This window comes from Diabrotica virgifera, chromosome 2 (genome assembly GCF_917563875.1).
Source record: "Diabrotica virgifera virgifera chromosome 2, PGI_DIABVI_V3a".
Classification (NCBI taxonomy): Eukaryota; Metazoa; Arthropoda; class Insecta; order Coleoptera; family Chrysomelidae; genus Diabrotica; species Diabrotica virgifera.
The window spans coordinates 236,894,244-236,912,718 of NC_065444.1; the positions used below are offsets into that span (position 1 = coordinate 236,894,244).

The following is an 18,475-nucleotide window of genomic DNA, read 5'->3' on the forward strand; positions in this document are numbered from 1 at the left end:
ATTAGAGTATGACTCAATAAATTTGTGGACCGATTCTCAGGTCGCTTTATGTTGGTACAGGGCACACCCTAGTAAATGGTCAGTGTTCGTATCGCATAGAGTTGCTCAAATTCAAGAACTGACGCAAAATTGTCAGTGGCGATACGTTAAATCAGCTGAAAACAGTGTTGCCATTCTATCACGCGGTTTATCAGCCCAAGAAATTCTGGACAACAAGTTGTGGTGGTCCGGTCCTGCTTTTCTTCTTAATCATTCTTTAGAATTCTCTGATGAACCCCCAATAGCTGATCAGCTAATTACAGAGCACAGAAAAACTCGTTCCAATATACTCACAAACGTCAACTCAAAACCTCCTTGGGAACAATTATTTCAAAAATTTTCTTCTTTTTCTCGATTACGTCGTACTATCGCATATGTACTCAGATTTGTCAGTTGTTTAAAAGGAAACAAACAATCTGATCCCCTCACTGTTGAAGAATTGGACCAAGCTCTATATTTTATAGTTCGGCAAGTTCAGCTAACCAATTTTTCTAAAGAAATTTCCGAACTTTCTGCAAACCAGCAACTATCAAATAAACAATTATTATCTTTAAATCCATTTCTCGATGAATTATCAATGCTGAGGATCGGCGGACGGCTTTGTAACGCCTCCATTCCCTACCAACAGAAACATCCCTTGCTTTTGCCACCCCATAATCATACGACCTCCCTCATACTAGAGTACGAACATAGGCGGCTCGGGCATGCTGGTGCTCAAACCGTTCTGAGCAATATTCGTTTACGTTTTTGGCCCGTTAATGGGCTCAGAGAGATCAAAAAAATCATTCGAAATTGCAATATGTGTTTTCGATTCAATAATCAAGTCTGCCAACAGATTATGACAAGTTTGCCCTCTGATCGTGTAAATGTTTCTAGACCATTTCAGAAAGTTGGAATTGATTTCGGAGGATTCTTTCAAATAAAATCCTCAAGGCTTCGTAAATCTCCACTCATAAAATCATACATTGCGGTTTTTGTTTGCATGGTCACCAAGGCAGTTCACATAGAGCTAGTTCTTGGACTGTCTACTGACTCCTTTCTGAACGCTTTAAAACGTTTTGTCTCGAGAAAAGGAAATCCGTCAGTGATCTATAGTGACAACGCCACCAATTTTTTAGGTGCAAAAAATGTCCTACATGAGTTGTATCAATTTTTCAAAACTAATAATAATGTAAATATTATCTGTGACTTTGTTTCACAAAATGAGACCAAGTGGAAATTCATTCCACCTCGATCTCCGCATTGGGGTGGAATCTGGGAATCCGCCATCAAAAGCGCAAAATTTCATATCAAGAGATTGGTGGGTAATGCTTTGTTCACTTCAGAAGAGTTTAACACTATTCTTTGTCAAATCGAGGCAATACTAAATTCTCGGCCCTTAGGTCCAGTTTCTAATGACCCTACAGATTTAACCTGCCTTACACCAGGACACTTTCTGATAGGGTCTCCTCTCACCGCTTATCCTGAAAAGGATCTTTCACATTTAAACGAACATAGACTTTCCACCTTCCAGCAGATTTCTAAAATTCAACAAGTTTTTTGGAAACGTTGGTCGGTTGATTACTTAAATCGCCTTCAGAACCGGCCTAAATGGGCTGAAGAATATTCTAACCTGCAAGTAAATAAACTAGTTTTACTCAAGGAAGATAATGTACCTCCAATGATGTGGCCGTTGGCGCGCATCATTGAAGTATATCCTGGTAAGGATGGCAAAGTCCGTGTGGTTAAGCTCCGTACGGCTTCCGGAGAGTTTATCCGATCCATTTCAAAGCTTTCTTTATTACCAAATCAAACTCGACCTTAAAACGACCAACATGCTTATTTCTAGTTTTGTTACATTCTTCCTAACACTTTGTTTTTTCTGTTCCTGTTACTGTGTAATTTAGTTGAAGCAGGGATGCTTCAACGCGGGGGAGAATGTTGAAACTTTATTATATAATCCAAATTATAATCTTTGCTTTATTACGCCCCTAAAATTATGTCACATTTAATACACGATTTTGGCCTTCTTAAAAAATCTATCTCAAAAAATGAGTGACAATTCCTAAATAAAATATTTGTCAATGTTACATATATTTAAAAAACGATAGCTTTTTCAATTATAATAGTTCATAATTAAGTCCAAATTAATATTTGGGACTTTTTTTGTACAATATTAATTCTCGATGTGTCTGGAGTAAACGCTAAACTTAGCTTTAGTAAGTGTAGTCTTTTTAAATAAACCAATTAGGAAAAAGAAGTAATTTATTCTACAACCAAGAGACGGAGAAAACGGTTTGGGAATTAATACCAAAGCGATACTTCTTCATTGTTAAACTCATTAAAACAACTAAATAATTGTCCACACTGCATAGTTAATTTAGAAACAAACACTAAACAAATAAAAAATAAGAAATCTACTAATTAATATTTAAATTAAAGTATAAACACAACGCAATTAAACAAATTCCAACACTCTGACACTAACTTTTTTATTTGCGTACACGTTAGCGTGTACCTAGACACAGCGTTATATTTAGGTATATTCTTCTTTTCCTTCTTTAGTTTATTGGCCTCCACCTACTTGGGTATTTGGCCAGCTCGTCGTAGGGTAATAAAGGGAAAATATTTATATTCTAATGACATTTATCGTATGTCGTTGTAATAATATATACCAGTTTGTTGAGATTGGAGTTTGATACAGTTTTTGAAGGAAAGAAAAGAAGGTTTACTATTGAAAATAAAATCATTTTGTAAAAGTAAAAATTTTCTATGAATAGTTCAAACGAACAAAAACACTTTTAACGTCACATAACTGTATTTTTTACTGACGTTTATAATGTCTAATTAATTTTGTTTACTTTTTGGTGTAAAATGTAAATGCAAAACCATATGACGTCACGACGCGTTTTTTGCTGGCTGGAATAATTTGAATTTTTAATCGTCTTTAGGGGAAAACGAAAGACAAACAAAACTTTTTTATCATTGATACATGTTTTAAATTATGTTCTGTTGTAATTTATAACATTTTTTTCCAATTTTAAATTTTATGCAAGTTGCCTATTAATATTATATAGAGAGTAAATCTTAGACAAAATTCTGGAAAATCCTAGTTATCTCTTCGGTAACCCGTGTTCAAAAACAAGAATATACCTATTTTGTAATATGAAAATTTGAAATTTGATGATTGTAACGTTGCCAGATTTACCAGTTTTCTGATATTAGTAGTCACTTTTGTTTTTTAAATACATCACCTTGTATATTGGATAACTAATATTAAAGTGGAGAAAGCCGGCCACTCACGATACTGCGGCGTCGTTCAATTTGATCGAATTCGACTAATTGACACAAATTTTGATCGTGTGTGACCGTGCATCCACAAAAATCGATACGATTTTACCACAGAGAGACTGGTTTCTTTGCTGCAGTACTGCAGAATTTATATCATCGACGATTTTGTCGAACGACACCGCAGTATCGTGAGTGGCCGGCTTAAAACTCCACTTCAACACCATTTCAGCCGTATTAGTCTAGTCGCAACATAGGGGGTCCCGTGGGCACTTTTAGCTCGCCGCGATTTGATGGTGGTATTATAGGTTTTCTGGGTCGCTGAATCTAATGGAAGTGGTCTGGAAGCCCAAATGTGGTGCGTTTAATTGTTATTAACAAATTATGGTAAACTTAAGTGTTTTTCAGGAATTATTAGAAGCCCTGTAAATAAATTAGACGAGACGAGACATGTAGACGAGACAAAAACAAGCATATAGAGAAAATCTGCAGAGAAATTCAACTACATGCCGACACAAATAACACCAAAGAACTCTTTGATAAAGTCAGACTACTCACACGTAAATTCAAACAGAAATCTTGGTCTATCAAAGATGATGAAGGTAATGTACAGACGGATTTGGACAAGGTTATTGATGTTTGGAGGGCGTATTGTAAGTCTTTATACGCCAATACGGACCAAATGCCACGGACACCCCGTTTGTACCTGACTGCCAGACCTCCACTTTCCATTCTCCTTCAACAGAGACACACCACACTAGTTTTGAATCTGAACCTGACATACTTTTTTCCGAGGTGGAATTCGCTTTAAAAAGACTTAAGTTAAACAAAGCAGCAGGATATGATCTCATTACTGCAGACGTCTTGAAGCATCTTCCGGAATGTGGAGTGAAAATATTACATCGATTGTGTAATGAAATATGGCACACAGGCGTTTGGCCTGAGGATTGGAGAAAGACCATAATCATACCTCTTCATAAGAAAGGTTCAACAAATAATTGTAACAACTACAGGCTATTAGCTCTAATATCACACGCCAGTAAGGTGATCCTCTACATACTACAACGGCGTCTAGAAAACTTCATAAGTTGGCAAATAGCACCTGAGCAGGCTGGATTCGTAAAGGGCAAAGGTACTAGAGAACAAATCCTTAATGTAAGAAACATCATAGAAAAAGCCAGAGAATACCAGATCCCGATATTTATATGTTTCGTCGATTATACAAAGGCCTTTGATAATGTTAGATGGGACAAACTATGGAACATATTGACGACAATGGGTGTACCTAAACACTTGACTCACCTTATTAGCAAACTGTACCAAGATAACCTGGCATATATTCGAATGGACGGATACCTGTCTGACAAATGCACTTTGGAGAAGGGAGTACGCTAAGGATGCGTTTTATCTCCCTTATTATTTAACATCTATTCGGAGTTCATAATGCGCAGAGTCTTGGATGGTTGGGAGGGAGGAGTAAACCTAGGTGGTGTTAAGATATCTAACTTGCGTTTCGCAGACGACACTGCACTTCTAGCCTCTACTCCAGAAGAAATTATTGAATTATTAAAAAAACTCGAGGAAGAAAGTGCTAAATTTGGACTCATGGTTAACTACAACAAAACCAAAATCATGGTTATTGATCGCCAACAACAGTTTCCTGAAACCCAAACTATTGCGGGATGCGAGGTAGTCTCATCTATGATATATCTTGGAGCTCTAGTTAACAACACAGGCAGTTGTGAACCCGAAATTAGAAGACGCATTCAACTAGCAAGAGCAGCAATGAGTGAACTAAACGGGGTCTGGCGTGATCGTCACATTACTATGACAAACAAAAAGAGACTCGTTTCAACTCTGGTCTTTTCCATATTTTACTATGCATGCGAGACATGGACAGTCAAAGAATCAGATAGACGACGTATAGACGCCTTTGAAATGTGGACATGGAGACGCCTGCTTCGAATTCCATGGACGGCTCGCCGTACAAATGTCTCGGTTCTAGATGAAATTAAACCGGATCAGCGTCTCTCCAGTACCGTTTACTCTAGAATTTTAAAGTTCTTTGGTCATATCCATCGGAGTGATCACAAAATGGAGCGGTTGGTGGTCCAAGGAAGGCCTCAGACTCAACGCCAACGCGGAAGATCTCCACAGCGATGGGCGGACATTACTAAAAAGCTTCTCAACAAACAGTATACTGAGGCAATACATGTAACTGATGACCGCGACCAGTGGAGAAATATTATCAATCAAACTGTCCGAGCTGCTGAAGCCCAATTATGAACCACAACACATCTACTAAGATGTTAATGACTATGATGATGATGAAATAAATTGATAGTGTTAAGATCTTCTCTGCTTTCCACTAGTCGTGATAGCTTAAACCACGTTCCGACTTTGTTATTAATAAATTATTGCAAAAATAACAATTTATAGTACGTTTACTCACGGTTTTTGCTCTAAATTTAAAAAAACCACATGGATTGACATGAAATTTGGCATACACGTCATGTCATGTCAAACAAAACAAGTGATATTGTGCTGATGTCTGTTTTTATGCTGGGGGTAAGTTTCACCCCTTTTCGGGGGTGAAAAAAGAAACCTTTAAAATAAGTCAGGAAGTGGATAAACTGGTTAATTCTAAGCAACTTTTATTCTATACAGTTTTTTCACTAAGTCAATACTTTTTGAGTTATTTGGTTTTTTTGTTGAAAAATGAACATATTCACTGGCAAATAACTGGAAGAGTATTGATTTAGTGAAAAAACTCTAGAGAACAAAAGTTGCTTAGAATTAATCAGTTTATCCAATTCCGGACTTATTTTAAAGGTTTCTTTTTTCACCCCCGAAACGGGGTGAAACTCACCCCCAGGGTAAAAGGACACATCGGCACAATATCATTTGTTTTGTTTGACATGTTAGCTACGTGCATGCCAAATTACATGTCATTCCAAGTGGTTTTTTAAAATTTAGAGCAAAAACCGTGAGTAAACGTACTATAAACAGTTATTTTTGCAATAATTTATTAATAACAAAGTCGGAACGTGGTTTAAGCTATCACGACTAGTAACAATCGATTTAGCGTATAAAAATACCATGAAAAAGACTACACACCTGCTGTAGATAACGCATTTCGAGCTTTTCGGCGAATAAACAATTATTTTGTTATTAACAAAATAAGAACACATTTTGAGTAATCGCGACTAGTCGCATTCGATTCAGCGACCAAAAATACATCAGAGAAGACCTTAATACTATCAATTTATTTACAGGGCTTTTAATATTCCTGAAAAACACCTAATTTTACCATAATTTGTTAATAACAATTAAACGCACCATATTTGGGCTTCCAGACCACTTCCATTGGATTCAGAGACCCAAAAAACCTATAATACTACCATCAAATCGCGGCGAGCTAAAAGTGCCCACGGGACCCCCTGTTTGTTTCACGATTAGTTTACCGTGAATATACGATGCTATTAAATATTACTTTAGCAATTAAAATAATATTCGGCGACACTTTTCGATAGAACTCTTTATTGATTGCTAGAGGTGTTTACACATCAAAGTTTTGTTCGCTACTACTTACTAAAATTACAAAAAGCGCTCGACCAGAAATCCCGTGTGGTGGGGAAAGCAAAAATGTCTTTATCTCTTCTACAAAATTTCACTTTGGGAAAAAAAACGTAATTAACAAATCGTCATCACTGTCCTTCTAAGAAGCAGCAACATAGCTTGCCTCGCACAAACTTTCCAAATACCTAACTTTATAAAGAGAATCAGGAATACAATTGACAAATATTACTCAGAACTATGGGTAAGAATGAATGTATTTTAATCTATTAAGATATTTCTGTAAAATAATTTACCCAAGCTTTAGGAATGTTCTGATATGCATCTACATGTAAAATAAAATCGAAACAAAAATTAACTAAACCATAAGGAGACGGAACACCCCCTATGTTTCCCCCTATGTATATACAATGCTTTCGATTTTATGTAGTCAGTAACAACTTAAAAAAATAAAACAAAAGCCTAGAATGGTTTAATCATTTCAATAAATTTTTCGATTCAAACTATGTACAACTAAATGTAAACATGATAATTAAAAGTTTACTACATTGCTAAATTAATATCTACCTAATCAAGTGTTCAAAATATCCTCCATTGTTAATTTGACAGTATCCTAAACGATAGTAGTATGCGTCTAATACGTTTCTCCATGTTTCTCTAGAAATTAATATGGAGTCAAATCAGGTGAACGAAGAGGCCATTCAATACTATCTAATCTACCAATCCATCCTCTGGAAAATGTCTGAATTATTTCAAAGCTATTTAGCACTCAGAAATTTTATTTATTTAGGTAAGACCATTTGACTAGATATAATACTAAGTTTTACATTATGGTTGAACCCGTATTGGAGTGAGGACTCCAATAATCGTATACAAGTTAGGTCAATCGGAGATTCCAATTTCAAAAACTGGAAAAATCAAGTAAAACCGTAAAGATATTAAGTATCGAGTTGAGAACTCCAAAATTTTTTTGGAGTATTGAGTCCAAGATTTTTTCAAAAGTATTGAGAAGAAATATAATGTAGGTAGTATTTTTGTAAAGGTAGTTGAACGACCTCTGAAAAGAGGTATCGCTCAACTCCCCTTTCCATTAAAGATTTTGGGGATTGTGTCCGTCCGCGCTACAGGGTTGATGTAATTTTGTTGAAAACTAGTCTACAAAATGTCTCCCTCACAAATAAATTTGACGTGTTTTTGCATATTTTAGTTCTCACGCTGTGAGCTCGTACGTAGAGGGGATATTTACAAATTCGCGAGCGCCAGTAGTGGCAAGTCTGTAAACCTTTACCGGAAATTTGACATAAATGTCAAAGTGATTAATTTAAAATTAAAATTAAAAACATTATATATAAAAAATATTAGTTGGTCAAATCTGTGGTATATATTTTTACCTTAAATATACTTACGTTTTAAATACTGAATTTAAGTTTTTTTAATGTTCCGTAATATGTAATTATAAATTAATGTATTAATCTTAGCGCCATCTACACGATAATTGTGAAAGTATCCGAAGTAAGAAATTCATATTTTATCAATAGAACTTCAAAATGATTAGCAAAATCTTAAAAAAAAATCGATTACAATTTAATTACTTTTTTGCATTGTAAATATTAAGCGATAACAATTAAAAAGTAAATTTAAAAATTACCGGTAAAAGTTGAATTAGTAATCCGCCAGGAGCAACACCAGCGAAGCTCAGAGCGTATACGCTCTGAGCTTCGCTGGTGTCGCTCCTAGCGGTTACTAATTCAACTTTTACCAGTAATTTTTAAATTTATTATTTAATTGTTATCGCTTAATATTTACAACGCAAAAAAGTAATTAAATTGTAATCGATTTTTTTAAGATTTTTCTAATCATTTTGACGTTCTATTGATAAAATATCAATTTCTTACTTCGGATACTTTGACAATAATCGTGTAGATGGCGCTAAGAGTATAATAGATTATTTATAATTAGATATTACGGAACATTAAAAAAACTTAAATTCAGTATTTAAAACGTAAGTATATTTAAGGTAAAAATATATACCACAGCTTTGACCAACTAATATTGTTTATAATTAATGTTTTTAATTTTAATTTTAAATTAATCACTTTGACATTTATGTCAAATTTCCGGTAAACGTTTACAAACTTGTCACTACTGGCGTTCGCGAATTTGTAAATATCCCCTCTACGTACGAGCTCACAGCGTATAGGGACCAAATTATAGAGGGTGGTAACTTTTCAAATTGCCACACTGTATCGAGTGTTGTATGTAAAAAACCAAAGGGACTAATTATATACCCTATTCCACGAACATACGTTTGTTGTGGATTATCTCGACAACGAATAGTTTACTGTGCAAATTATGAAGAACGAAAGTAGATTGAAAAATACATTGTTGTTTATTGGAACAATTATTAGAGCCATTTACTTTCGCACTTCTTATGTTGCACACTAAAATATGCGTTATCAAACAAATGAAATAGAGAATGTGGAAAAATCCCCTTACGAATAACTCACACATCCACTATTTCTGGCTGGGAAAAATTTTTCGAATAGAATCAAAGATCCAAACACCAGTTCTTAGAAATGTGTTTCGCCCTCTTCAACCTCCGTGGGCTCATCGGTAAAGATGAGAGGTTGAATATCTTTAGACACATTCCATCAAAAAACAACATCCGAGACATAGACCTAACAGGAGCGTAAATCTACGCCCAACCTGAAAATGACAGTCTCAAGTTTTAATTCCCTAATTACTTTAGAGTAAGTAAGGGGATTTTTCCACATTCTCTATTTCATTTGTTTGATTTCGTACGAGTGGTCGTTAAACCAGTACCTGTGGATCTTTTGATCACTGAGTGTGTTTCAAAGATCTACATCTTTTGTTTTTTCATAAAAATATGCGTTGTCGCGATAATCCAAGACAGTCGTATATTCGTGGAATAGCCCATATAAAAAAAGTGGTAAATTGGCAACATTAAGGTAAGGTGCCCAAATACCGTCCCCCTAAGCAAAATCTTAAATTCTGAAATTTGATTTAGAGTTAAAATAATGGAAACAACTTATTTAAGCAACTCAACTCTATACCTAAGAGTTTTGCTAATACGATTCTACTAAATAAATTTTCTTTAACCAAAAATAAATAAATAATCAAAATAAGTCAAATTTAGGTTATTTAAAAATGGTATCCCAATTCCAACCCTCACTCATTTCCAGATAAAATCTATGATTTTTTTTGTAAAACATGATTTAAAAAGTATTAATACGTATTTTATTAAATTTATTGAGATATGAACATGTTTATACATTTTATACATAAGTTATATCTATTTAAACATCCAGATATAAATCATTAACACAATTTTTGACTTTGGTTGAAGATGAACTCATCTCAGGACACCACGAACATCTGATCCATTTTTCTCTTCACTTTTCTTGTCAAAAACGTTTTCCACAGCACATGGTGCATCTTCAACACTAGAACTATCCTCATTATCGGTTGACACCAGTAGACTTCAAAAGGGAGGGATTTAGGAATTTTCTAATATAAAGCATGGCTGCTGCTCGTGACGAAAGGAGTAGAACTATTACATGGCTGTAACAACACAAATATAATATTGAAAGAGCATTCTACTATTATTCATCGCTAAACAAGTCCAAACTTACCTTGAAGAGCTAATATAAGTATTTAAAATTTAATACACACTGTAGCAAGCTACTACAAAAAATATTTATGAAAAATTAAAGAGTAACTGAACAGAACATAGAATCTACGCCACTGTCACTAGTAAACTGAATCGTTTTGAAGAATTTCCTTACTATCTCGCAAGGTTGCAGTACTGTCAGTAGAAGTTACAGTGGGGGACGAATTTAGGGCAGGGGACGGATTTTGGGCACTTTACCTTATAAGCATCAAATTTGAAATCTCCGTACTGCAGAATATGCCTATCCCGGCTTTTGTAAAATTCGGACCATTAATTTAAGGGGTTAGGCGATTTCAGACTTTTGGTCCCCCTATATAATCAATCTTATATATTAAAAAAAGTATTTAACTCAACCACAATTCTATGTAATTTTTAGCGAGATACTAGATCTCGTTTAGACCTTCCAAAATTAGATTTAAATGTACTTCCTGTATATTATATGGGTATAACTGGTAAAGGAATTCGAATATCAATCCTCGACGATGGAATTGAATATACACATGACGATTTAAGAGAAAACTATGTAAGTAACCTAATTATAATAATATTCTAGTAAACTATGTAACTTATAATGTATTATACATTGCAAATAAATTCCGAAGTTTGGTATTCCGAAGAGCAGGCCCGGCCCTAGGGATTTTGTCGCCCTGGGCAAGATCGGCGACTGCTCTCCCTTGGTAGACTCAAAAACTCAAAATTTGTATGTTCATGTCGTTTCAAATTTCACTATGGCTCTTAATTTGCTGAAATCTATCACTTAATGCATTAACGGTTGTGTCTATAATTTTTAAATAGAAATTAACTTTATATCGTGTCTCTGGATCTAGGTCCATACTTTCATCTTCAGCCTCATCGCTAAATTGCCTTTTCACTTTTCTCTTTCTTGCTATTACTGTGTCTCCGATTTTAGGGTTCTCAATTTCTAACTCTTTTGCGTATGTCAAATAGCCCTGGAATTTTAAATCAGTTCCATGAGTTTTTAAATTGATACACTCCCATATCAATACTCTGCAGTGATTTGCTGACTACGTTGATGTGAAGTAAAATGTCATGCCATATTACCACAGAGCAAAGAATAGTAAAATAACGGACTTGATTTACCAAACAGCTTGCCTCATGAACAACCATTTTATCGTTGTTATTATTGACACTGATTTCTACAAGAGCATCGTAGATTTCTTCAATTTGGTATCTGATGAGAGTAATTGCATCAATTCTACTTTCCCATATAGTTTCCGACAAATTATTCAATGTTAGGGTAGGTTAGAAATATGATTTTTCAGTATAGCGAAACGATGAATAGATGCTGAGAAAAAAATGTAAATTTTTGTCACCAAGGAAAAGGAAGAAACATGCAAACTGAGAGGCTTTAACAGCATCGTTCACGACTAAGTTGTGTGAATGTGAATAGCTAGAACATTGTACAAAAAATGCTCAAGGATTCATTTTCAAAATTCTGTTTTGAACTCCCTAGTTCTTGCCTTTCTTGTTTGCAAATTATCATATTCTTGTCCTCTCATATCTTCCAAAGGTATTTCCAGTTCATTCAGTTTTTGCAAAATATCTTCTGTAAATCACAAGCCTGTGGATAGTTATCTGTTCAATCCCAGATATATCAGGTGTACAATCTAAACTTATACCATAATTGATTTCAGAAAGTTTTTAATTTTGATTTGGTCATGGAGGAGCCGAATAATTTCGTTTTGAATACGTTTTCTCAAGTAGTAACGCTGCTTGTTACTACAGTTGTTCTCCTAACGTTCTTTTGTAAAACAGAATCAAGTTGTCTAAAGAGCTCAACAAGCTTTAAAAAATTACCATTGTTGTGATGTAAAATTTTATCAGAATCGCCCCTCACTATTCTGATCCCACTATTCTTATGCGATTAAGGGCCAATTTCTCATATCGAGTTCAACTCCAGTTTAACCTGAACTTCTAGTAAACGTCAGTTTAAAGTCAAAATCGTCTTTCTCAATTCGCACGTTCAACCGATGGCAGTTTAAACTTGAACGATGCTTGAACGGTGGAATTCGGCCGTTCAAAGATTTCAGAACTCAGTTCAGATGATTTCATGGACTACGCATGCGTTGTATTAACCCGAAACGCGGTCATAATATAGATATATCCTATTTTATTATATTAAGCCTAACGATAAACGATAACATTATTTTTGTTTTTATAATATTTATTTATAATTATTAAAATGACTATTTGACTATAAATACTTAAATTTAACTTTATTCAAAAACAGCATAAAAAAGGTAGTTCAAAATGGCGACAGTTTTTTACCTTTTGCCATCTATTGGCATTTCTCGAAAGCTGTAGAACGAGCGCTGACATGAACGTGCAATGAGAAATGCATTCCCAACAAAACCGTAGATCACCGGTTAACCTGGTTCAACTGAACCATAGATTACCGCAGGTATGAGAAATCGACCGAAAGAAGAAGGCGGCGTTGTCTATCTCCCGTCGAATGGACATTGCAATTGTTATTGTTTCACTTATTTAATTCTCGTTTTTACAGTTGCGTTTTTGCTGCTTTTGTTCATAATATTGATTTTTATAATATTAAAAAATGAATTTATTATTTCTTCAATTTCAAAAATTGGCTGTCCTCTAAAAACTTTCCGCCCCAAAATTTGCCGCCCTGGGCAGCCGCCCAGTTCGCCCACCTCTGGGGCCGGGCCTACCGAAGAGGATAAAGTTTGACAAATTTAATTTTATAATCTTTCTTGCGAAACTCTGAACATAAATTTCTTCTTCTCTTCATGTATTTAATGTACATAAATCTGACGTCTAATTCCTTTGTTGAAGTATTTCTTAAGAGGTACACTACCAGCTATCTCTCCATCTCGTTGGTGATCTCCTAGGTGATTGCTTGCCAGCTGGTTTTCTTCTAGCGCAATTCTGGAAGTCTGTGCTCCTCCATCCTTTTTATATGCTTGTACCATACTCTTTGTCTTTGCCTACTCCATATGACTACATCATTTATGCTGTATTATTCCCTGATGATGTTCATTCTTATTATGTCCCTTTTTGTTTTCCCTGATATTGCTCCTAGTATCTTCATTTCGGTTGTATGTAGTATACTTTTGGTTTAATTGGTATCTTCCTGTGATTCTAAGTCATTACGGGTCTGATACAGGTTTTATAAATTTTAACCTTGCGATTCATTGGAATGTATGGGTTATTCCAGGCAACATATCTTAAACATCCAGAAATGGCTGCTACCTTGTCATCTACCCTTTTTGGTCTCTAATGGACCGTGATAGTGTGACGTCAAAACGTCAAAAGTTTTCCAAACACGTCTACGTATACGCTAACGTGTACGCAAATAAAAAAGTTAGGTAGAATTACGTCATAACAAATATTTTTCTATCAAACAAACACTAAACATATCAAAATAGCGTGTATCAAAATATACAGTCACTGCCCACGCTAAATAGTCGCTAGTTTGATGAAGTTTAACTTAAAAAAAAACTTACTTTACTACAATTTAACTTTTTTATTTGCGTACATTTTAGCGTGTACCTAGACACAGGGCCGTCTTAACCCGGGGGTGCAAGGGGTGCAAGGCACCCGGGCGCCAAGTCCAAGGGGCGGAAGCCGAAGATTTGCTAAGCTCAAAATTGCGCTTTTTGTCCTTAAAAAACCTAAAAATAACAAAAACATACAAGTGCGCTTTCGGTATTTTTTACAAAGGCTATTAATCTTACTACACCTACAATACGCAAATGTAATATGAAACACATTTAGTTTATTCCGACAATAATTTCAAAAAGGTGACGTGTACACTATTCCAATATTGAATATCGAGTAACAATGAATCATCATCTTGTAAAAATTATCAGTGTATCCGATTCTGCTGATTAAAGTATAATTGCCGTTGGGGAGCTATGTATGTATCCCACTTTTAGCGACGCCTTTTATAATAGGAAAATATAAATGCTGATTTTCTAAAACCTAATTTTCTTCATTACGTTTGAGACAAGAAAGACGTTTATTTTACGTTTTTAGAAAGACATGAGAGAAGGGTAGCCACTTAATTTCTGTAAAAAAAATATGTACCTAGATCTAAAAAAGACTTGCTAGAAAGTCATACAATAGACTCTGTCAATTCAGCAGCAGTTGAACGCGAAAGAAAAAGGTGGACGGCGGTTTTAGAAAGAATTCTCGAAATAATAACATTTTTAGCACGACAAAATTTACCATTAAGAGGAACCAGTCAAAGGTTGCATGAATAGGATAACTTTTTAAAATTAATAGAATGTATTTCCAATTGTGATAATACGCTATCAGAACACATTACACGAATTGTTGTCCAATCTCCCTTATTTCTGGAAATCTAATGAACTTTCTTATTTTAAATGGAACAACCTGTATATTTTTTGCGTTTGAAGTCCTTAAGAAATACTGATTATTTTTTATGTTATATTCCTTATACTTAAATGCCATAATTTCGGAGGTATTACGACATTTATTAAAAAAAATTTAAAGAAATTATAGACATCAATTTTTTCGGCCCGGTAAGACATTTTCTAGGTTCTTTGGATCATTAGGAATAAAAAAAGTTTTTTGTAATTTTTCTCTAAAGTTAATCGTTTCCGAGTTATAAAGGTTCAAAAACACAAGTAAAAAGAGTAATTTTTAAAATTACGAAGTACCAAAATTCAAGCTCAAACCTTCTTCTATCAGCTCCCTATAAGAATTGTTGGCACGTTTTATTCTAAAACATTGTTTTTTATTGTTAATGAACCTCATAAGAGAGGACCTGGCGATCCTGGTATTAACCTGGTATTAACAACTAAAAAACAATATTTTAGAATGAAATAAGACCAATCACCAAATCACTTATCGGTAGCTGATACAATAAGGTTTGAGTTTCAAAAATGATATTTTTTACTTAAGTTTTTGAACCTAGAAAATCAGATATTTTTGATTTTTTTCAGTTTTAAATTGTTTATAACTCGGAAACGATTAGCTTTAGAGAGCAATTATAAAAGACCTTTTTTATTCCCAATGATCCAAAAACCCTAAAAAATGGCTAACTGGGCCGAAAAAATTGATTTTTAAATTTTCTTTAAAATTGTTTTTAATAAATGTCATAATAACTCCGAAATTGTGGCATTTAGGTATAGGGAACATAACAAGAAAAATAATAACAATTTATTAGATACTTAAAAACGCAAAAATATATAGTGTTCTATTAAAAATAAGAAAGTTCATTAGATTTCCAGAGAAACGGAAGATTTGACAACAATGTAATTACCACTATAATATCGGCCGCATTAGAAGACCGTGGCTCGCAAGAAGCTATAAAAATCGTTTTAGCGGTTTCCGAGAAATTACCGTGTTTCCATACTTTCTCGCTACCCTGTATAATCTTCTGACAAAAGGGGGCGCAAAGATGAGTCTTGCACCCCGGCGCCGTGTATGCTTAAGACGGCCCTGCCTAGACACAACGTGTTTGGAAACCTTTTCTTGACGTTTTGACGTCACGACTATCGCGGTCCATTGGGTCATGGTAACTGTATAAATCTACGCCGAGTTCTGTGAATTGGTTCAGCTTTTCTATGGGCTTGTCTTCAACCGTTGATTGAAATATTAATCTTCAACTAAGAGCTTACATATAATTGGATCTTTAGCTATAATAATGCTCTTCGCTTTCTGCGTTCATGCTAAGCGACTGCATACTTGGTAGAACCTGTGAAGTTATTTTTGTAGGTCTTTCTCATTTCATGCAATCACGACTGCGTCGTCTGTTTAACACACTATACTAATTCTGCTATGTCCAAGTCTGTATTATAATTAGTCCAGGAACAAAGCTTTTCACCTCGCAATTTTTACAGAATGGATCAATTTGCTTGAAAATTTGAGAATAAGTAGTGGATAGTCGATTGATCAAAATCTATATAATGCCGACAGGCGCTTTTACCATGGGGGTGGTTGCCACCCCATCTCGGGGGTGGAAATTTTTTATTATATTTTGACCACAAAAGTTAATAAAAACATTCATTCTAAGCAAAAAATGTTCTATACATTTTTTTGATAAAATTAATAGTTTTTGATTTATTCGCTATCGAAAGCGTTAGTTTTATATCTAAAAAATCAATGTTTTTCGATGGTATACTCATTTACGATTCACTCAATTTTTGCCGTAGAACAAATTTTATTAAACCAAGTTCTTGGGAATTAAATTACCTACAATTTCATATTTAAACATTTTTTCGTATCTCTGATGCTAATCTTTCTATTCTGAAAAAATGGCATTTTTATCAAATTGCAAACATTCGTTATTCGCTTTAAACTTCAGTTTTTTTAAAACTAATCATTCTAAGCCAGTAAAACTTCTAGAATCTATTAATAAGACGTAAATAAAGAAGAATAAATAAGTTTCATGACTAAAAACACCGCTAACTTACATTATTATGCCTCCAATTGAATTTCTCCTTTATTTTTTAAAAAAATATATTGATCTATTAACCGTAACTTTTTTATTTTTTATCTTAGAAAGTTCGTTAAAAAATAATTTTGTAGGTTATTACAAGATCTATAAGGCTATTAATATTAAATCCTTTTAAAATTCTCAGTCACAAAAAGAGGTGGCATTGAAAGGGTTGGTAAAGGTGGTTTTTGCATGATATTACAAGTTTTAATTGTCAATAGCTAACAACAAAACAAAAAGAATAACAAAAATTTCAAATATAAAAATAATTATTACTTAGGTAATGGACGTTGTTAAGGATCTTAACAGTACGTTACTGAATATAGTTTGCTAGAACTACAGTTACGTCTAACAGAAGATATTTCACAAATAATCTAAAATAAGTTATTATATTTAGGATCCTGAAATAAGTTGGGACTGTAACGAGGACGATAATGATCCATATCCTAGACTAGATGCACCAAAGTCCAATAATCATGGTACAAGATGCGCTGGAGAGGTATCTATGATGGCTAATAACCGGAAATGTGGTGTTGGAATAGCTTTTGGAGCCAGAGTTGGAGGTTTTTATTAGTTTTTTTTTAATACTAAAATAATATAAGGATTAAATTATGCTGTGAGTGAAAAACAGGATTATCCTCTCGTCAATTCGTTTATTTTAACCCTTAACTGGAGATACCTCATTTTAGCACACGAACGAGACATGCCGTCTGACAGAGTACCGTTTTTAAGTAGATAATGACCGCCTAAATCATTTTTTAAATTTATTTATTAATATAGTAGTTTATTAATATAGTATAGTTATTAATATAGTAATTATTAGTATAGTAATATGTTGATTATAAGGTACAGTAAATAAATTTAAAATATTTAAAAGTGAAAAGATTATTGACAGTAACTCATACAGTGCGCTGTATATATATACTCTGTATACTATATAGTATATTATATTATAGCATCAATGTTTCGAACTTTACGCGATCCCTCTTCAGGTGACAAGCATAAGTTTGATTTTTTAAATGGGAAAGTACATCATGTAACACCTCATTTAAAAGCTTTTGAAATACTGATTACAAAAATGTATAATACTTTAATCCTGTTTGAGAGGGTAGGCGCAAAATTTCGGTCGAATTCTTTCTAAATGCAATAATTTTTTCGAATCCTGAAAAAACTAATAAATATTTTTCAAAAATTTAAACGCAGAATGAAATATTACATTATTCTCGATAAAGTCCCTGAGAACTCCTATGTTGTTTATTTTAATAAGTCACAGGGGTGAAAAAAAGGTAAAATTGAGTCTGATTTTTAATTTCAAATATATCATTCAAAAGAAACTTTTTGTTTATTAGCAGGGACTGTCAGTAATAAAGTAATCTATCATTCTGCGTTTAAATTTTTCAAAAATACTTATTAGTTTTTTCAGGATTCGAAAAAAGTAATGCGTTTAAAAAGAGTTC

At 33.9% G+C, this 18,475-nt stretch overlaps 1 protein-coding gene across 1 annotated transcript in view; it reads left to right on the forward strand.

Annotated features, from left to right (window-relative positions):
* LOC126880496 (neuroendocrine convertase 1-like) overlaps positions 1-18,475 on the forward strand; it is a 112,304-nt gene that overhangs the window by 45,992 nt on the left and 47,837 nt on the right. The window contains exons 4-5 of the mRNA XM_050644374.1: positions 10,950-11,096; positions 17,416-17,581. Of these exons, the coding sequence (XP_050500331.1) occupies positions 10,950-11,096; positions 17,416-17,581 (313 nt within the window). The remainder of the gene's footprint in view (positions 1-10,949; positions 11,097-17,415; positions 17,582-18,475) is intronic.